Here is a 22,264-nt window from a genome sequence, read left to right on the forward strand (position 1 = left end):
TAGATAGTATGAAAAAAACTCCTTGATAGATATACAGAGACACTTCTCAGGATATTAAGGACCATGATAGTAAAATGTGTAATATATTAAGTCCCCCACAGGAAGATATCTCATAGCAGGCCTGTAAAACCTTCTCTATACATGTATAAGCCAAACTCAATACTTCACCCTCTTCAGCTGGAATTGTTTTCCTGACTCAAACATCAATCGACACAGTAAATGACTGCATTTAGGCATCTGACCCCCCCCCCCCCCCCCCCATTTTTTTTTATTCTGACAATTTTAGTTTAGGGATGTTGGAAGGCAGCGTATGTAAACTGTGATATGCAATTTCCAAAACGGTGCTTGACGTGACACTTTAAAGGGCACCTAAACTGAGAAGGATATGGATTTTTCCTTTTAAAATAATACCAGTTGCCTGACTCTCCTGCTGATCCTGTGTCTCTAATACTTTTAGCCACAACCTCTGAACAAGCATGCAGATCAGGTGCTCTGACTGAAGTCACACTGGATTAGCTGCATGCTTGTTTCAGGGTGTGATTCAGCCACTATTGCAGCCACAGAGATCAGCTGGACTGCCAGGCAACTGGTATTGTTTAACAGGAAACATCCATATCACTCTCAGTTAAGGTTCCCTTTAAAGGATACCTGAGGTGACATGTGACATGATGAGATAGACATGGGTATGTACAATGTATAGCATACAAATAACTATGCTGTGTTCCTTTTTTTCTTTCTCTGCCTGAAAGAGTTAAATACCAGGTATATAAGTGGCTGACTCAGTCCTGACAGGAATTGTCTACAGTGTGACCCTCCCTGTTAAGAAATTTCAACTATAAAACACTTTCCTATTAAAAATGGCTTCTGAAAACAGGAAAGAGATAAAAAGGGTCAATAGTTCATAGATTTTAGCTCTGGCATACTTCAATGAAGGTGTCATTGAGCAAAAACAATAAAACAGTTAAAACTTAAAAAGTAGATTTACAGATAAAATAAAACTGTGGAATATCTTAAAAAGTCATTTTTAGGAGAATGAAGATAGATAGAATCGTTTATTTCATTAGTTTATGTTCTCTTTGGGCGTCCTTTAAGTGCAGCAGGCTTTTTTTCCAAATTTCTGGTGCTAAGTATTAGTAGAGGAGCAGAGGGGAACACACCAATATACTAGTCAAAATATAAAGTAAAGTAGGAAGCTAAAAAAGAAACAGATATTTACCTAAGGAGAGGGAAGGCTCTGGGATAATGACCAGAGAGCTGCAGAGATGAGGCAGGAAAACCACTGCAGGTTTTAGTAGTTTGCTGTTACTTTCCTCCCTGTGGGGGTCTTACAGCAGCAGAAATTAGGAGCTTGTCACAGGGCTGGGGTCAGTATTGAAGTATATTTATTTAGCAAGATGGGCTTTAGGCAGGAGGGTCTTGCTGCACCTTGTATGTGAGGAGCTTCATCAGATCTAATGTCCTCAGTGTACAGTGCAGGTTATTCCTTATTTCCTGCTGAGGTTGTGTTCCCTCATTGTTGTCCTCTCTTCTCCTTACTGTAAGCTTTGTTATATTAGTATTTGTACTATATTGCTTTGTTGTGCTTCTAAATAAAAAGATGATAAAAAATGTATTAAAGAAAAAGCGCAAAATCAGATCTGTGTTTTACTTTTGCACCTGACATTGATTTGTGTGATGGATCCGCCCCCAGCCATGCCCAGCACAGACATTTCCAAAATGCAGAGCACAAGTGAGGCTGAGCAGAACCATTGGGGGAGGGGCAGGGGAGGGGATTCAGCAGGTAATTTCTGCACACAGATACAGCTGGTAGAGATGCGAAGTTCGGATCTTTTCAATGATCCAGATGATTCGAATCGGATCATTGAAAAGATCCGGATCTTTGATCCGAATCTCAGATCATTTTACTATGGAAGCATTCGGGGGTGAAATGACTAGGAGGACAGGAGAAGGGGAGGTGGTGGACACACAGAGAAGGGGAGAAGATGGACAGAGGGCAGGGAGTGGACAGAGAAGGGAGGAGGGACGAGCAGAGAGCATAAATGTTTGTTTGCACACATTACCCACATTACCCACATCCTGCAATCATATGCTTTACATATATTTCACCTATATGTTCATCTGTATACTCTGAATGCAAACGTCTCACAGTGAAAGAAAGCATTCCCCAAACATTCCCAGAAGATAAGTGCAGCTGTTTAGAGTGAGTGCAGGAGGATCATATTGCCCTGCAATCACAGTGCCTGCAAAGTTACTGAGCTGTGCTGAGCCAAAAGTGTTCTGTAGTTGTGCACAGTGAACAAATTGGAAAGACAGCCTGTAATGAGCAGCACGTTATAGCCAGTATGTGTGCTCTACACATATCTGGCAGTGGCACCCATGTCCCCTCTCTCTCATCTACCTGTCCCTGGCTCCCCTTCAACAGAGCAATCTATCTCTGCTCTGCTTCCAGGACCCCGCTGCCCGCTGAGGAGGCGTGTCGCTCCTGGCCGCGCCCCTTTTGCCCTTTTGCGATCCGAATCACTCACTTTGATGATTCAGATGATTCGACTCACAAAAGAGATTCGGATCAAAGATCCGAATCGTTCATGATCCGGACAACACTAACAGCTGGCCAGGAATGTGACTGGCTGGTGTGTTGGTCCCACAAGATGGAGATGCGACGTTAAGGTCTCACGGCACATACGCTATAAAATGACACACTTAGAAGCCGCCCCCCCCCCCCCCCCCCCGCTGATCACATGATTAAGGCCGGAAGCGGCCGATACGCGTGGTGAGGGAGGCTCACACTGCGGCTTTGCACACGCCAGCCTCAGGCCCTGCCTGTGCCCACTCTGAAGTCCGGCGCCGGACAAGGTTATGGGTAGCGTACGATAGGGGCTGTGTGGCTGACTCAATACCGTCTGGTGACACACACTTACAGGCTCTGAATGGCAAACTGTCACTCTGGGGACCACACCAGCGCTGCACCACACAGGACTTGCTCAAGGCTGACTTGTGAAGTGGGTGAAGGATGTCCACACTGCACCTATATATACAGGACTCCTGACGGCATACATTTGTACCACTGAGTGGTGAGAGCCTCAGTGAGGCGAATACCTGTATTTTTATTACAGCTTGGAAGCAGTAGATGTGTTTTGGCATGAGGATTTTTGTGCAACAGTGACATTCCATATCACCGTATGGTTTGACTGGAGTTCTCTGAAGGCAATACTATGGCTTTTATGGAGGAACTCTAGCATATCTTTACAGCCAGCATAGTAGTATATTAGTGTAGAGTCAGTTACTGGATGCCTGGAGTGAGAGAAGTGTAATATGTGTGAGCCCAGCCGGCTGTGCTAGTAACATCCTGCAGTGTGATTTTATGGTTTTAATATGACACAATAGTGACATTCAATGTGTGGTACTGTTTTTGAATAAAGCGTTATAGTGATTTTGAAGCAGAGCCGGACTCTACTTTTTTGGACTGGTATGTTTGTATCAGTCACTGCCACTCGGACAAGAAGGCACCAGGCTTACACACTTGCCAATGAATGACTGCTGACAGCAATTCACCTCACACAACAATACTTACAGCTCTAAGGTAGCTTTCTTCTATAGAGGCAGAATTCCTCACTTTTCCCGCTAGTGCAAGGAGGAGTTAGTGATAAGATTTTCTATGTATAAATAAAACTGATGCCAATGTATTACTTTAAAAACAGTTATTCTAGAACACATAATCTGCAAAATAAAAGAATTAAGGTTGAAAATGTAAATGTATTTCTCAACAGTTATACACCAGAAACATCCAGTTCTTTAAGCAAAGTCCAGTTCAGTCTGGAAAGGGTCACTGTGTGTCGCTGCCAATAATCACTGATGGTCCGTTGGAAAAAAAACTAGAAAAAAATTGCATAATTCTGTAGTGGGGCAAAATTAACTTCATTCAGTGAGAACATTTGTAAATAGTAAGATGTCAAAAATTCTGCTAGAGAAAGGCATGCTGGGAGATATTAGAGAGAGAGGAGAGAAACATGAGGCATGCTGGGAGGAGATGAGAGAGAGAGGGAATATGAGGTATGTTGGGAGGAGATGAGAAAGGGAAGAAAAATTAGGTATGCTGGGAGGAGATGAGAGAAAGGAAGGAATCATAAGGCATGCTGGGAGGAGATGAGAGAGTGGAAAGAAACATGAGGCGATAAGAACCTTTTGCAAGGGACCAGCATCTCAGATTGCCTCAAAGTCAGTTTTCCATGGAAATTCCATAGAAGGTGAAATAGAACATACAAAATGGCGAATTTGTAAATGTAAATTAGTAAGTGAAATACATTCTTTGAAGGACAACTGTAGTGAGAGGTATATGGAGGCTGCCATATTTATTTCCTTTTAAGCAATACCAGTTGCCTGGCAGCCCTGCTGATCCATTGCCTCTAATACTTTTAGCCATAGCCCCTGAACAAGCATGCAGCAGATCAGGTGTTTCTGACATTATTGTCAGATCTGACAAGATTAGCTGCATGCTTGTTTCTGGTGTTGTTCAAACACTACTGCAGCCACATAGACCAGCAGGGCTGCCAGGCAACTGGTATTATTTAAAGGGAAATAAATATGGCAGCCTCCACATACCTCTTGCTACAGTTGTTCTTTAAGCACATCAAATGAATACAGTTTGCCAGTAAAAGGATCCAACAAATGCGAAATGAACCAATTTTTTGTCTGAGCCCACACCGATGTAGGGCTACGCTTAAGACCTGGGATAAAGGTAGGATTCCCAAATATGGGGATAAAGCTTGACACAGAGGAAAACATTGAAGTACGCCTCCCTAAAGCTGACCAAAACTTTAAATTAGACCTTATGGAGGTGTACAGGATCGTCTCAAAAAATTAGCATATTGTGATAAAGTTCATTATTTTCTGTAATGTACTGATAAACATTAGACTTTCATATATTTTAGATTCAAATACACACAACTGAATTAGTTCCAAGCATTTTATTGTTTTAATATTGATGATTTTGGCATACAGCTCATGAAAACCCAAAATTCCTATCTCAAAAAATTAGCATATTTCATCCGACCAATAAAAGAAAAGTGTTTTTAAAATAAAAAAGTCAACCTTCAAATAATTATGTTCAGTTATGCACTCAATACTTGGTTGGGAATCCTTTTGCAGAAATGACTGCTTCAATGCGGCGTGGCATGGAGGCAATGAGCCTGTGGCACTGCTCAGGTGTTATGGAGGCCCAGGATGCTTCGATAGCGGCCTTAAGCTCATCCAGAGTGTTGGGTCTTGCGTCTCTCAACTTTCTCTTCACAATATCCCACAGATTCTCTATGGGGTTCAGGTCAGGAGAGTTGGCAGGCCAATTGAGCACAGTAATACCATGGTCAGTAAACCATTTACCAGTGGTTTTGGCACTGTGTGCAGGTGCCAGGTCGTGCTGAAAAATGAAATCTTCATCTTCTTAAAGCTTTTCAGCAGATGGAAGCATGAAGTGCTCCAAAATCTCCTGATAGCTAGCTGCATTGACCCTGCCCTTGATAAAATAGTGGACCAACACCAGCAGCTGACATGGCACCTCAGACCATCACTGTGGGTACTTGACACTGGACTTCAGGCATTTTGGCATTTCCCTCACCCCAGTCTTCCTCCAGACTCTGGCACCTTGATTTCCGAATGGCATGTAAAAGTTGCTTTCATCTGAAAAAAGTACATTGGACCACCGAGCAACAGTCCAGTGCTGCTTCTCTGTAGCCCAGGTCAGGCGCTTCTGCCGCTGTTTCTGGTTCAAAAGTGGGTTCATGCTTCCATCCGCTGAAAAGCTTTATGGAGATGAAGATTTCATTTTTCAGCACGACCTGGCACCTGCTCACAGTGCCAAAACCACTGGTAAATGGTTTACTGACCATGGTATTACTATGCTCAATTGGCCTGCCAACTTTCATTACCTGAACCCCATAGAGAATCTGTGGGATATTGTGAAGAGAAAGTTGAGAGACGCAAGACCCAACACTCTGGATGAGCTTAAGGCCACTATCGAAGCATCCTGGGCCTCCATAACACCTGATCAGTGCCACGGGCTGATTGCCTCCATGCCACGCCGCATTGAAGCAGTCATTTCTGCAAAAGGATTCCCGACCAAGTGTTGAGTGCATAACTGAACATAATTATTTGAAGGTTGACTTTTTTTGTTTTAAAAACACTTTTCTTTTATTGGTCGGATGAAATATGCTAATTTTTTGAGATAGGAAATTTGGGTTTTCATGAGCTGTATGCCAAAATCATCAATATTAAAACAATAAAAGGCTTGAACTACTTCAGTTGTGTGTATTTGAATCTAAAATATATGAAAGTCTAATGTTTATCAGTACATTACAAAAAATAATGAACTTTATCACAATATGCAAATTTTTTTAGAAGATCCTGTATATTTTGACAGCCTCAAATGATACTAAGCAAGATTCCAAAAATAAGGCGCTAGGATGATAGGTGTACATAACCGAGAACTCAATCTGCGCCCAACATGCATGTGGACCACTCTCATACCATGCCACCATCTTCCTGATTTGACTAGCAACATAATGGGTATAGATAATTGAAACTGAGAGGCCTTCAAATGGCCTGTACAAGGTAAGAACAGACTTTGAGATCCGGGGTAATTTTTTTATGCCAGGTAAAGCACATCAATGCCCTTTGTAGAGTGAGTAGAAGAGATTGCAGAATCCACTGGTACTGAGGAGAATGTGTAAGTCAATTTAGGTAAGGAGTTCATTTTGAAAGCAGCCATGCAGTCAAACCAGGAAATATTATAATTATCCCATTTAGTGAGATCCTTAAGTATCCTTGAAACCACTGGGAGAACATTATAGTGTATTAATTTCAAAGAAAATCGAGAGATAAGCACTGCCAAATGTTTCAATGTCTCAACTTGCCACGTACAGTATATGGAAACCGTATTTGCAAGCCCTCCAACTCACGCACAGATAGATGAAAGGGGAGAGCCTCTGTTTTGCTTTCCTAATTTTGTAATTAGATAATCCACCAAACCTGGAGAGCTCTGCATGCATATTAGGTAAAGAAACATGAGGGTTAGTAATAGAAGTACATCAAATGCAAAAAATACAATTTAAATGTATAATTCCTCACTTGAACACCCCATATATCGTGGTTGCCCCTTATCCGACCCGCAACCAGTTCAATTGAGAGGGCAAAAAGCAGCGTTGACAAGGGACAACCCTGACGAGTACCATTCGATATCTTAAAATATTGATGAGGGCCAGTGAAAGGGATCTTAAATTCCTTGGTGGTAAGCCCGAGCTATACGGTTGGGGAGGAAAACCGCAGCTCAGAGCAGTAACCCTGACCTGCACTCGGGGTAGCCGCCGGAGGCTCTATGCAGAGCAATGTGTGCAGCGGGCATTTCAACTCACCTCCCGGGCGATCCTGACGCTGGCCGCCATTCTTCTTCCGCTCCTCCGAGGAGGACAGAGGGCAAACTGCAGCGCTGGAGCCCAGCGAGGTGAGTGATTTCTGGGGCTGCTGCAGACTCTGCTGGTATGATTATTTTTTTATGATTTTAATGTCTAAAAGCACATGAAAAACAATGTACTGTTTTAGACCCTAAAATCAGAAGGAATCATACCGCCAGGAGGGTTAAGTGCTACTTGGGGATTTGAATACAATTTCCGAAGTGCAGACACAAGCACTCCCCCAAAGCCCATGACCCCAAGGGTCTGAAAGAGAAAAGGCCAACTAAGCCTTTCAAAGGCCTTTTCCGCATCAAGACTCAAAAGAATAGACAGAATTTTATATCGGTTATTATGATCTACCAGATAAATAGAACATTGAATGTTAAATTCAGAAAGAAAGAATGCATGCACCTTCCGGCCTCCAAAACACCTTGATTTATTGTTTCAGTGACATCCAAACTTACATCTCTTTAAGATCGCAGTGCAAGGCTATCCGCCGTGATTGGTGCCTAGTAAAGGGGTGGCGTGTTGTGGCGTGGGTTCCGAGCACAAGTACAAGCTAGCGACGGCCGTTTCGCATCTAAACAGACGCTCGGTCACGCTGCATTCCAGGAAATAAGGTGTTTTTCAGGACGGAAGGTGCACGCATTCTTTCTTTCTGAATTGAATTTACATCTATACTTGTTATCTTCATGCGGAGCACACGTCGGGACATCCAGCATCAACCAGATCACCAGGAGTGGGTGAGAAACAAGGTTTTTTTATTACCTCTTCACTACATACTAAAGATCAGTTGCATTAAGGGAGTGCCACACATCCTTTTTCCATCTTTTACAAAGAGTGTTGAATGTTGTCTCCCACGTAACGACCGGCTACAAAACCTACCTCATCTGCATTACCCAACAATGGCAGATCGGAGATAGACAGTTCGCTAGTACTTTAGTAAATCTCTTTAGATCTGTATTTAACAGATAAATTGGTCTTTAGTTCTTGGAATCTAATGGATCCCTATCTGGTTTTGGAATAACCATCATATTGGATTTTAGCAGAGTCGAGTTAGAGCCCAAAAAGCTATTAAATAAGGTGACCAGTTTAGGAGTCAACACATCTCTAAATTTTTCATAGTATGCCATAGTGTATACATCAGGGCCTGGGGCCTTGTGGGGCTGTGTCTGTTTCAAAAATTCTCATTTATCTCATCAGCATCAATTTGAGCATCCAACTTAGTAAGTTGAGCAGTGGGTAGAGCGGAAAGCTTACACGAGCGTAGGTATTCTCTCATATCCAAAAATTGAAGAGGTTGTTTGTCCCATATCATTTTGCAGATTGTAAACACTGGTGAAATAATCCAATACGCGATATCTGCCGTAGGTCATGTTGTATGACTCCCTTGCCATCCATAAGGGCGAAGACCGCATTGGGAGTCTTGATGTCACACAATTTTTTAGCAAGAATCGTATGCGCCCTATTCCCATTTTTCGTAGAACAGTTGCTCACTAAAAAGCAAGGATCTCTCCGCAGCCGCATATTGCAAATAAGAAAGTTACTTACGCAGAAGTTCTAACTTATAGTGTGACTGTTTGGATGGACAAAACTTATGGGCCTCCTCAAGAGTAGTAATCTGCTGTAGAAGCTCATTTACCTTCTTAAGTGATTCCCTCTTCTTACGGCTGGCTATCGCTATAAAATTACCCATGATAGTAGCTTTAAGGGCCTCCCACACCGTAGAAAATGAGAAACTGAACCCATATTGGACTCGAAAAAAAATGATGTATGCTTTCCAATATATCCTGCCAGTGCCGGGTTTACCATAAGTCACTGTATGATGGAAAGGCAGCTTACTCCCCTTCCTGAACGCCTCCCTCTTTCCCTATGCAGAGACCTGATGAGAGTGTAAATGAGTGTAAACAAGTATAAATGAGAGGTTACTCATTCTGCTCCCAACATTCCACTGTCGAAATCTCCCTTCAATCGGGGGCACCTCTAGCTACTTCATACTGAGGTTCTTATAGCTACCTAATACTTGGGGCACCTCTAGCTACTTCATACTGAGGTTCTTATAGCTACCTAATACTTGGGGCACCTCTAGCTACTTAAAGTGTACCAGCGATGATCTAAAGTAAAAGTTTTATACATACCTGGGGCTTCCTCCAGCCCCATGTCCACGGATCGCTCCCACGCCGCCATCCTCAGCCTTTTCTGTTGCTGGTACCGGGTCCAGAAACTTCTGCCAGTCGCAGCCACTCTGCTCAACAGAAGTGCGCTCTCTATATATCTCCCCGGTGGCTGCCAGAGAGATACGTAGAGAGCACACTTCTCTTGTGTCAGACTGGCCACGACTGGCAGAAGTTTCCGGACCCGGTACCAGCAACAGAAAAGGCTGAGGATGGCGGCGTGGGAGCGATCCGTGGACATGGGGCTGGAGGAAGCCCCAGGTATGTATAAAACTTTTACTGTAAATCATCTCAGGTTTCCTTTAATATTGAGGTTACTTCTGGCTATCTGAAACTAAGAGACACCTGTAACTACCTATATCGGGCAATGGAAGTAGGGGAGAAGTGACAGCTGGGCCAGCCAGCACACTTGTAATGCAGTTTAGTGGAGGTTTGTGGGTTCATGGACGGAAAAGTCTAGGGTACCAGCCAGGATTTGTGCCTATAGGCTCCTGTGAGGTAAACCATACAGAATGAGTGCAAATGAAAATATAACATTTCAAGGATATATAAAAACCTTGATCGGTTTGCCCCACTGCGCATCCATAGGGGGGTAGCATACTGGCCCAGTGCCCAGGCCGTGCCAGGCCAAAGGCTCAAATAGTTATATCCTATGCCCCCCAGTGGCATAGGACCCAGCATTAGCACAACACCTGTTGGCACGGAAATAGTTTTCAAACTACAAAAAGTCATATATGGGGACTGTTTGGAGAGAAGATTGGTAGGGGCCTGCCATTGCCCTGCTCCTTAGAAGTAGAAGAACTAGACTGTGGTGTCCCCGGCATGTGTAGGCCTAGACCTTTCAGTAGATCCAGCGAAGATTGCATGATAAACGCCATTTTTAACTGCTATGAGCTTAAATGGATATCCCCATCTGTACTGGATGCTATACTCCCTCAGCAAAGTGGTGACTGGGCGTGTCTTCCTCCATTTAGCAAGCGTGACAGGAGAAATGTCATAAAAAATGTGTACTTAATGATCATGAAATGCATATAAAGTAGTATTTCTAAACCGCTGTTACCACTACCGCCTTAGCTCCAAAATAGTGAAATCTCACTATAATGTGCCGTAAAAACTGAGAGCCCTCCGGACGTGTCTCAATCGCCCTCTGAGCTCGGTCAAAACACCACATATCTTGAAGGGTGTTGGGAGAGATGTCAGTTAACAGATCATAAGTAAGAAATTTCTTAATACCTGGGGACGAACCGTATCAGACTCCCCCTCTTGACCGAAGATTTGATCAACGGTCGCGGTTTTCGTGATCCTCCATCCAGGGGTGCCTCTAGTCATTTTGTCACTCCAGGCGAGAAAACCTGTGGCGCCCCCCCCCCCCCCAGCCCCTCCCCACCAGAAAAAAAATCCTAATGCAGCATCGTTTCACCAGAAAATAATCATAATGCGGCAGTGTTTCATCAGAAAATAATAGTAATTATCGTAATTCAGAATCGTAATTCACCATAAAATAATCGTAATGTGGCAGTGTTTCACCAGAAAATACACTTATTGCAGCAGCAGTTCACCGGAAAATATTCGTAAGGTGGCAGAGTTTCACCAGAAAATACACTTATTGCAGCATCATTTCACCAGAAATTAATCATAGGGCAGCAGCGTTTCACCAGAAAATAATCGTAATGGGGCAGCGTTGTCAGAAAATAATCGTAATGTGGAAGCGTTTCACCAGAAAATACACATAATCCGAGCAGAGGGAAAGAGTAGAGAGGGAGAGGCAGCATAAGATGTAAGAGGGGGGTAGAGGAACAGAGAGGGGGAGGGATAGACAGCATAAGATGGAAGAGGGTGCAGAGAAACAGAGGGGAGAGGGAGAGACAGCATAAGATGGAAGAGAGTGCAGAGGAACAGAGAGGGGTAGAGACAGCATAAGATGGAAGAGGGGGCGGAGGAACAGAGAGGGGAGAGGGAGAGACAGCACAGCACTAAAGCACAGGTTTACAGCTTTACCAGCCTACAGCCTAACCAGCTTTCAAAGAAAACTCTAGTATCAAAAGAGCAGGGCACATTCTAGCAGTTATAACAGTACTGGGAGTCTGCACACAGGACAGGAAGTATTCTTAGCAGCCTGCCTGCATACCTTCTCTTTTGCCTGTGCATGCAGCTTTTCATCTCTGGAGTAGTGATGGGTCGTTCGCAAACGAGCCGGCTCTTTGCTACGAACGACAAGAGCCGGTTCTCAGTTTTGAAAGAGCTGATGCCTCAGCCGCCCCACAGAGCTCTGCTTTGCTCTGCATTAAAGGGCGCTGAGGCATGTTGGGAGATGTAGTCCTCCTCTTGCAGCTTGTAGGAGTGTATGGGGCGCAGCAGAGCAGTAGCAGGAGGGATTGACCGAGTCAGAGAAGCAGTCTGGAATTGTCATGGGGGCGGGGCTTTTACTCCGATTCTGAGTGGTGTTTAGTGATATTTAATGAAGAGCCGATTCAGAGCCGTAAGTGCCGGCTCTTTAATGGGAGCTGATTCAGAAGAGCCGATTCTCTGAAAAGAGCCGGAATTCCCATCACTACTCTGGAGCAGAAACTTCCCTTCTCCCGGGCTGTGTTGCTGTCTTGTGCGGGGGCGGGGCTCCAACACGGACACATCACATTCTTCTCTCTGTGACTGCATCTGTCCCCTGGCTGTCTCGCTCCAGTGTCTGTGTGCAGCCAGTGACACAGGTGGGGGGTCAGACTGTCGGGGGCATAAGCTGGCTGGCCGCTGGCTCCTGGTTTGACTGGCGTGGGGCGGAGTTAAAGGCTGGGCCACACGAGGTAAACACTTTACCTGTGTGGCTACTGAGAAGAAGGGGCACGGCTTTAAAGAAGGAGCCTGGCAGAGAAGAGCAGTATTGATTGCTCTATTGGCTGGGGAGAAGTGGAGGTGGAGGCACTGCTGAGCACATGGTAGCGTGCCGAGCACCGGGGACTGATTCGGGAGATAATTTAATATAAAAAAAAAACATGGTCACGGTAGCAGCGGCGGGGGAATGCGCCTCACCACCTCATGGCTCCTCACCACCTCATGGCGCCCCAGGCAACCGCCTATACTTGCCTGATGGGTGAGACGCCCCTGCCTCCATCGAGCTTTGTAGTTCAGCCACTGTATGTGTCAATCTGTTGTTCGCCTCCTCAAAATAGGTGAAGCGTTGTTCAAGAGTATCCACTGATTGTTGTTCAATTGCTGTAGTGAGGGAGAGTACAGTCTCTATATCAGCTCGTAACCCACCAGTGCCTTGGAATCAGCTTCTTTAACTGTAGTGGAGACTCGCTAATGGAGATCAGACAGGCAAGACCCCAGCACTTACCTGGTGACGTAATCTGCAGTTTGCTTAGAATCTCCTCCACGCGAAGGTTTGGGCGTCGCCATCTTGGATGATTCAGTCGGGGGAGAAGGCCTCAGAAAGTAGTTGCCAGGAGTTTGCAGACTTGTCCTGTCTCTTCGGTCCCATACAAGAGTGCGTTGAGAAGCACATCCCTGCTAAGTGTGTGTTAATGCTCAGCCCAACCGCCAGGATATCCCTGAAAGTGGTTGGCTGATCAGCGGAGCTGCCAGACTAAGCGGCCCTCTTGCTCAGCGCTGCGTGTCTGATCAGCCTCATGGTCAGTAAAACAACAACAAACTTTATTGAGACTTAACATTAACATACATCCCCCACAAATATTGGAATTATTATTATTATTATAATGACAACCCACACAATGGGCTTGATTCACTAAGACAAATAGCATGCCTTATCCGAGTTAGCACGCCTTATCAAAGTTAACATGCCTTATCAGAGTAGCATAACAAGCGCTACGAACCCGCAGGGGCTCAGGGCAGGACAAGTGGAGCTCTCGTCATTGCCAATTAGCAGGCATAAGTTTGCCATGGTACTCTGATAAAGCATGTTAACTTTGATAAGGCGCATTATCTCTGATAATGCATGCTATTATTTGTCTGAGGCCCAGTGCACACCGAGCGGTTTTTGTAGCTATCCGCCGGCCGCATCTGCCTTTAAAAACGCTTGTCTAATGTATTGCAATGGGATGGTGCACACCGGCGGTTTGCGGTTTTTGCCAAGCGTTTGCGGATTTCGGAAGCGTTTCGTCCTCAATGTAAAGTATAGGAAAAACGCAAACCACTCTGAAAAACGCTACTTCAGAGCGGTTTGCCAGGCATTTTTGTTACAGTAGCTGTTCAGTAACAGCTTTTACTGTAACAATATGTGTAATCTGCTACACAAAAACGCACCCAAAACCGCTAGGTAAACCTCTCTAAACATACCTAGAATCGCTCTGAAATCAGCTCCCAAAACCGCTAGCGTATTGCGGATCTGCTAGCGGTTTTGGTGTGCACTGGGCCTTAGGGCCCTTTTCCACCAGCGCAAACCGAATCGCAAAGTCGCAAACCGCTAGCGATTTTACAATCGCTACGGTTTGCTTTTTAACATAGGAATCGCGGTAGGTCATTTCCACTACCGCGATTCGTTTTTGACGCGAACGCGCGGCGGAGCGATATTTGCCACGATTTTGCTATGCAGTGCATAGCATAGCAAAATCGCGGCCGCGAACGTCGGGGAATCGCCGGTAATTGTGATTCAGCAATCGCTAGCGTTCAGCGTGAACGCTAGCGACTGCAAGTGGAAAAGGGCCCTTAGTGAATCAAGCCCAATAAAGTGAAATTAGGCAGCAGTTCGGATATTGACCACAAGATGGAGCTATCTGTAACTAGAATAATAATAGTGGTCGCAGTTCCTGTATTGTCCTAAAGATGGAAACCTGATCTCAATTGTAACGGGAAAATTGCATATATACCAGAATGGAACGCACAGACCGGAAGCTGTATGGCAGATTCGGAAGTAGGTAGCAGCTATTGCTGGGTCTGGCGGTGTGGCGTCGAGATAGGAGGTAACCATTCCTCATCATTGCGCCAATCCATGGAGCATACAGGGTTTCTAAGAAAGTTTTTGCAGTAACAGTACAGTAGTGCTTGTTTGAGAGCTGTTGTTACCATGGGAGGAGACAGTGGGGATGTTAAGGGAAAGTCTATGATTTTCAGTTATAACCCTGGTTTGTGTGTACATACTGTGTGAAGGATGAGTCTGAGTGGTGACTATCATTGTGTGTGTCAGGTTTACAAAGTGTCAGAGTATCTCTGTCTATTTCTTTATGCAGGAGTGGCAGCATATAGACAGATAGAAGGACCTTTACAAGGAAGCCATTATGGAGCATCAACTTCCCCTCATATCACCAGGTAACCTCTTACCTTTCATGTTGTGTAAGGCAGAGACCAGTATGGAGGGTCCACCTAGATCCCCCATCATCTGATAAACACATAGGGCTCTATTCACAATAAGCAGTTTGGTAAATAAATTTGAGGTTAAATTCTTCCTGTGGTATTTTACACTTTTTTTTTTTTTTTTTTTTTTTTTTCAAAATTCACCAAAGTTTTTTTCTCCCATGAGGCAGAAGTTCAGTAATTTACTGAGCAAACATGCCTTCATTCACTAAGCCCTGGTTGGTAAGTGTCACTTACCAGCCTTCTAGCAGGGCAGCAGGCAGGGAGCTGTGTGTGTGACTCTGACATTTTCCAGACTGTGCATACTTTCATCCCTTTAGATGTGCTGCAGCCACCAGGGAGAGCTCTTCTGTGTGGTACAATACAAATATGCACATCTAAATGGATGCAGGGATGCCCGCAGAATTGTCAGCTTTGCCCGCAGAATTGTCAGCTTCTTCTCCTTTGATACAGTGAGAGACCCACCGGCATCCCTATAGCATCCAATCACAGGGAGAAGCAGGCTGTGTGGCTCTCCCTATTGGTTGCCTGGCTCTCCCCAAAGGCTGTCTGTCAAGTTACCGCACAGACACAGCATGGGGAGAGCCAGTTATCGTCTGCTGTGAGCTGGAGAAAAATTCTGAACCATTTTGGCAGGTAAATGAATGCGGAAATCTTTGTGAATTGACATTTCCAGAGATAATTACCACACTAGCCAGGAACAGTGATTTTCTGTGCGGTGATGGGTTTAGTAAATTGTAACTTGAAAAGGTGATTGGTAAAATCAGCTGTTTTGAGCATTACCGAATGCGGTAATGCTTTGTGAATGGAGCCCAGTGAGACAATGTATTAAGTCAGTGTGTGTGTTTCCTACAGAGGGATCCAGTAACAGAAACCCACTAAAGAGCTGTACAGGTCCTCTTTATTCCCAGGATTGTATACAGGAAGATCACACCAACCCCCACTGTTATAAGGTAGGTGGAACTGAGGGTGTAATATGCTTAAGAGATTGTATCAGATCATACAATAATTTGTTTTTTTTTTGCGTTAAAGCAAATCAAATTAGAAGTTACATATTCAACTAGGTAGTGGGAAGCCTCAGGATGGTCCAGAGGCTTCCCCGATCCTTCCTGAGCCCATTGCTGCTGCCTGGGCCCCTCTTCTTCTCCATGGGTGTACTGCTGGCCAAGTAAGAGTGCAGCCATACTGTGCATGTGTGAGTGAGGTTCACAACTGCTGAGTAGCATGAAACTGCTTATGCTTGGAAGAAAAAGCAGTACATGACTGGTTTTGCTGTATTGGGCATGTCCGGATCGTATTCAAGCATGCTCAGTACGGCCCTGCTCAAACATGGGGGTGTAGCCATGAGAAAAATGTTGAAATACTCTCTCAGACATGCTCAGAGGGACCCTGCGCTGGAGCGGAGAGCTCATAGAGGATCAGGGAAGCCTCTGGACTATCGACAGGCTTCCCACTACTGATGTAAGTATCTTAACTCTTCAATCACTTCAGGTATGCTTTAAAGGGAACCTGAACTGAGAAAATTATTTAAAATAAACACATGAAGTAGCTGCAAATTAATATTACATACTTGCCTCCCTTCAGTTCCTCTCAGAAGCTCACCATTTTGTTCTTACAGTAATCCCTTCCAGTTCTGACATGATTTTGTCAGAACTGAAATATACCAGTTGCTTGTCAGTTATATATCAGCTGCTGTCAGTTACAACTGAATGTGCAAGGTAATGTCCATGTTTCCCTATGGCTCAAGTGAGTGATATTACAGTGTAACCGTGTGCTGACCAGGGAGCTGTTTTCAGGTAATGGCCATTTTCAAAATGGTGGACAGAGAATTCCATCGATCACAGTGGACAAACAGGATGCGGGAGAGGAGAAAGAGATTGATGAGCAGACTACATGGGAGGTAAGTATGACCCATGTATGTTTATTTTGACTTTTTATTTACAGTTCAGGTTATCTTTAACCATTTAAGGACCAGCGGTCTCTGGGCACTTAAAGCGGACCCAAATCAAACATTTTTTTTAATTAAAAATATTTAGTTGCACCACTCTGACACATACAAAGATAAATAAACACTCCTTCAAACCTATGAGCATTTCAGTGCATGCTTTTCACCCTTCTCTTTTCATAGCTAGGGTTATACTGGGGGCAGCCATTAGCAATTCCTCCATTGCCGGACACCATCTACTCCACCAGTTTGCCGGAAAAATCCCGGCAATTTGAAAGGAAGGGAGGGGTTCCTCCAATAAATGTAAAATATTTTATATTTGTCATCATGCAGCTGAAAAAAGGCTGCTATTTATTATTATAATTTAGAAAATAGATTTTACTTCTGAAATCTTGTATTTTTAATTTGGGTCCACTTTAAGGACCAGAGACCGCTGGTCCAATCCCGACGGAATTCCGACGAATCGCTGCTCGCCGGGACCCCGAGGACATAGACTCTGCCGTCTCTAAGTCATGTGAGCTGGTCAGGAGCCGCTTTCATTGGCTCCTGACCCTGTTTTTCAATGTAAGCCAATGGGAACGGCTTACATTGAAAGACAGGGCCAGGAGCCAATGAAATCGGCTCCTGAACGGCTCACATGACTCTGCTGTCATAGAGACAGGCAGAGCCTGTGAGATGCGTGGAATAGTCGGGTGGGAGCGGCGGAAAAGGTGGATGCGCGCTGCGGACAGTGATTGAGATCTATGCCCTGCCAGCCAGGAGCCCACCAAAACAGTGTAGAGTGTAGATCTCAATCACTGCGGTCCTTATCTAGTTAAAGGATTTACAAGGTCACAAAATAAATGTCGTTTTGCTTACCTGGGCTTCTTCCAGCCCTTGGAAGCCATTCGACTCCCCTGGCGCAGCTCCAGTCCTCTAGAGTCCAGTTACCAGCCTGTAAGGATCACCCCCCCCCCCCCCCCAGGTCGGCGAGTAATGCACATGCGTGAATGGGCACCTACCCCACGCAAGAGTGCGCCCAAGTCACCAGGAGCGTACTGCGCAGGCTGCCATCAGGACTCCGGAGAGAACCGGAGCTGCGGCGAGGGACCCAAATGATTTCTAAGGACTGGAAGAAGTCCCAGGTAAGTAAAATTACATTTATTTTGTGGCCTCGTAAGTCCTTTAAAGCAGGGATCCCCAACCTGTGGTCCGCGGCCCACTGGTGGTCCGCAGGACGCTTTCAGTTGGGCCGCGGGACTGTCCTCTTGCCCCCGCCCCGCCCCCTCTGCAGCCGCCGCTGCTGTTATTTCTGGCGGCCGCTTGGTATCTTACATTCCCCTTCTCTCCCTCTTGTCAGCGTGTGAGTCACAGCAGCGCGCCCTGCAGCTGCTGTGACAGAGAGGGAGAAAGCAGGAGAGAAAGAGCGGCTTCCTGTAGCGGCGCGCCGTTACTATGGGAACCGCTCTCTCCTTCCTGCTTCCTCCCTCTTCATCACAGCAGCAGCGGGGCGCGCTCCGGCGAGAGAGAGAGAGGGGAATGTAAGACACCGCTGGCCAAGGTAACTGCAGCAGCGGCGGCCGCGGGGGGGGGGGGGGGGGGGGGGGGGGAGGGCTATACTTGGGCACTATACTGGGGCGCTTATACTGGGGCACTATACTAGCTATACTTGGGTACTATGCTGGGGCGCTATACTGGCTGTACTGGGGCACTACTAGCTATATTGGGGCACTATACTGGCTGTACTGGGGCACTACTAGCTATACTGGGGCACTATACTGGCTATACTGGGGCACTATACTGGCTATACTGGGGCACTATACTAGCTATACTGGGGCACTATACTAGCTATACTGGGGCACTATACTAGCTATACTGGGGCACTATACTAGCTATACTGGGGCACTATACTAGCTATACTGGGGCACTATACTAGCTATACTGGGGCACTATACTAGCTATACTGGGGCACTATACTGGCTGTACTGGGGCACTATACTGGCTGTACTGGGGCACTATACTGGCTGTACTGGGGCACTATACTGGCTGTACTGGGGCACTATACTGGCTGTACTGGGGCACTATACTGGCTGTACTGGGGCACTATACTGGCTGTACTGGGGCACTATACTGGCTGTACTGGGCTGGCTGTACTGGGGCACTATACTGGCTGTACTGGGGCACTATACTGGCTGTACTGGGGCACTACTAGCTATACTGGGGCACTATACTGGGGCTCTTATACTGGGGCACTATACTAGCTATACTTGGGTACTATACTGGGGCGCTATACTGGGCACTATACTGGCTGTACTGGGGCACTACTAGCTATACTGGGGCACTATACTGGCTATACTGGGGCACTACTAGCTATACTGGGGCACTATACTGGGGCTCTTATACTGGGCACTATACTGGCTATACTGGGGCACTATACTGGCTATACTGGGGCACTATACTAGCTATACTGGGGCACTATACTAGCTATACTGGGGCACTATACTAGCTATACTGGGGCACTATACTAGCTATACTGGGGCACTATACTAGCTATACTGGGGCACTATACTAGCTATACTGGGGCACTATACTGGCTATACTGGGGCGCTATACTGGGGCACTATACTGGCTATACTGGGGCACTATACTGGCTATACTGGGGCACTATACTGGCTGTACTGGGGCACTACTAGCTATACTGGGGCACTATACTGGGGCTCTTATACTGGGGCGCTATACTTGGGTACTATACTGGGGCGCTATACTGGGCACTATACTGGCTGTACTGGGGCACTACTAGCTATATTGGGGCACTATACTGGCTATACTGGGGCACTATACTGGCTGTACTGGGGCACTACTAGCTATATTGGGGCACTATACTGGCTATACTGGGGCACTATACTGGCTATACTGGGGCACTATACTGGCTGTACTGGGGCACTACTAGCTATATTGGGGCACTACTACCTATACTGGGGCGCTATACTGGGGCACTATACTAGCTATACTGGGGCACTATACTAGCTATACTGGGGCACTATACTAGCTATACTGGGGCACTATACTGGCTATACTGGGCACTATACTGGCTGTACTGGGGCACTACTAGCTATACTGGGGCACTACTAGCTATACTGGGGCACTACTAGCTATACTGGGGCACTATACTGGCTGTACTGGGGCACTACTAGCTATACTGGGGCACTATACTAGCTATACTAGCTAAACTGGGCACTATACTAGCTATACTGGGGCATAATAACTATACTGGGGCACTATACTACCTATACTGGGGCATACTAGCTATACTGGGCACTTTACTAGCTATACTGGGGCACTACCTACCAACACTGGGCACTATACTAGCTATACTGGGGTACTACCTACCAACACTGGGCACTATACTAGCTATACTGGGGCACTACCTACCTATACTGGGCACTATATTTGCTTTACTGGGCACTATACTAGCTATACTGGGGTAACTGTACTAGCCATACTTGGGCAACTAAACTTCCTATACTGGGGCAACTATGCTAGCTATGCCCCCCCCCCCCCCCCCGGTAACCCGCTGTGCACGATGCTGTCCACTAGGACGCTACACCCCCCGCGGAGAAAAATTTGGTCAAAAAGTGGTCCCCGGGCCGGAAAAGGTTGGGGACCCCTGCTTTAAAGCATACCTGAAGCAATAGGAAAGTCTTTTAAGATGTCATTCTCTGTGTTTTGTGGCTGTAGTGTGAGGAACGGATTGATGTAAAATGTGAGATTAAAGAAGAAGCAGAGGAGACATGTGTGAGGAGTGATCAGCAGGAGGGTGATGTGATGACAAATCTCAAAGCAGAAAAATCATCTGTATATATCTGCACAGGTAAGCAATGAATGTTATATGCTTATTTTTTACATTTTCATTCTTCATCTGAGTATATATATATATATATATATATATATATATATATATATATATATATATATATATATATATATATATATATATATATATATATATATATATATATATATATATATATATATATATATATATATATATATATATATATATATATATATATAGTGACTGGCAATGGTAGAATCAGCAGATCTTCACATGAGGGAGTGTCCTGTAAGGTTATAAAATTCCTCTCACTGGCCTCAATTCACGGAGCTTTATCAAACGTTTGATAATTTACTTCAGGGGTAAAACCTAATTTTGAATTCACTAAGGTGTTATATATTTATCGAATGTTTTAACGATAAAACGTTCAATAAATATATAACACCTTAGTGAATTCAAAATTCGATTTTAACCATGAGGTAAATTATCAAAAATATGATAAAGTGTTTGATAAAGCTCCATGAATTGAGGCCACTGTCCTTTTTTACTATACAGGCAAACATATGACAGGAGTCCTCATGCACAGTCTGGACTCCACCACTTCACTGCTCACTACTCACCACAACAAGCATCTTCCCTCTACCAAGCATGCACACCTCTTGTCAGAACCCACCTTAAATGTGTCTGCTCTCGTGCGGTGAGTGAAATTACATTTTAGAAGCCTCAATATAATATGTTCCCCAACAAATGCGAAGAGACTGTACACCATATGAAAGGCCCATCTCCATTCCTCAGTATAACATCATAGCACCAACAAATGAGGAGGAGATACTGTACACCATATGAAAGGCCCATCTTCATTCCTCAGTAGAACATCACAGCACCAACAAATGAGGAGGAGATACTGTACACCATATGAAAGGCCCATCTTCATTCCTCAGTAGAACATCACAGCACCAACAAATGAGGAGGAGATACTGTACACCATATGAAAGGCCCATCTCCATTCCTCAGTATAACATAGTACCAACAAATGAGGAGGAGATACTGTACACCATATGAAAGGTCCATCTTCATTCCTCAGTATAACATCATAGCACCAACAAATGAGGAGATACTGTACACCATATGAAAGGCCCATCTCCATTCCGCAGTATAACATCATAGCACCAACAAATGAGTAGGAGATACTGTACACCATATGAAAGGCCCATCTCCATTCCTCAGTATACCATCGTAGCACCAACACATGAGGAGATACTGTACACCATATGAAAGGCCCATCTCCATTTCTCAGTATAACTGGAGAACAGATCGGATGGAAGTACCAGTGCTGGATTAGGTGAGACTGTTCTTGAAGCACCTCCACTGCCACTGCTCTGTTATGAGAGGATGCAGGGAGGGATAGGGACTAGAGATGTTGCGAACTGTTCGCTCGGCGAACATCTCTGGGGCTTTTACTACTTCCGGGTCGCTCTGACCCGGAGTAGTACGCCTGCGCTGCCCGGCGAAGCGCGTCCTAGATCGCGCTCCTGTTGCCGGGCACTCTCTGCGCATGTGCGTGACGTCGTTCATGACGTCACGC

The 22,264-nt window shown here is 45.3% G+C and overlaps 1 protein-coding gene across 1 annotated transcript in view; it reads left to right on the forward strand.

The window, feature by feature from the left end:
- The window catches only part of LOC137537031 (zinc finger protein 420-like), a 39,164-nt gene that overhangs the window by 12,248 nt on the left and 4,652 nt on the right, over nucleotides 1-22,264 (forward strand). Inside the window, exons 8-9 of the mRNA XM_068259186.1 lie at nucleotides 15,776-15,873; nucleotides 20,583-20,715. Of these exons, the coding sequence (XP_068115287.1) occupies nucleotides 15,776-15,873; nucleotides 20,583-20,715 (231 nt within the window). The remainder of the gene's footprint in view (nucleotides 1-15,775; nucleotides 15,874-20,582; nucleotides 20,716-22,264) is intronic.

This window comes from Hyperolius riggenbachi, chromosome 10 (genome assembly GCF_040937935.1).
Source record: "Hyperolius riggenbachi isolate aHypRig1 chromosome 10, aHypRig1.pri, whole genome shotgun sequence".
Taxonomy (NCBI): domain Eukaryota; kingdom Metazoa; phylum Chordata; class Amphibia; order Anura; family Hyperoliidae; genus Hyperolius; species Hyperolius riggenbachi.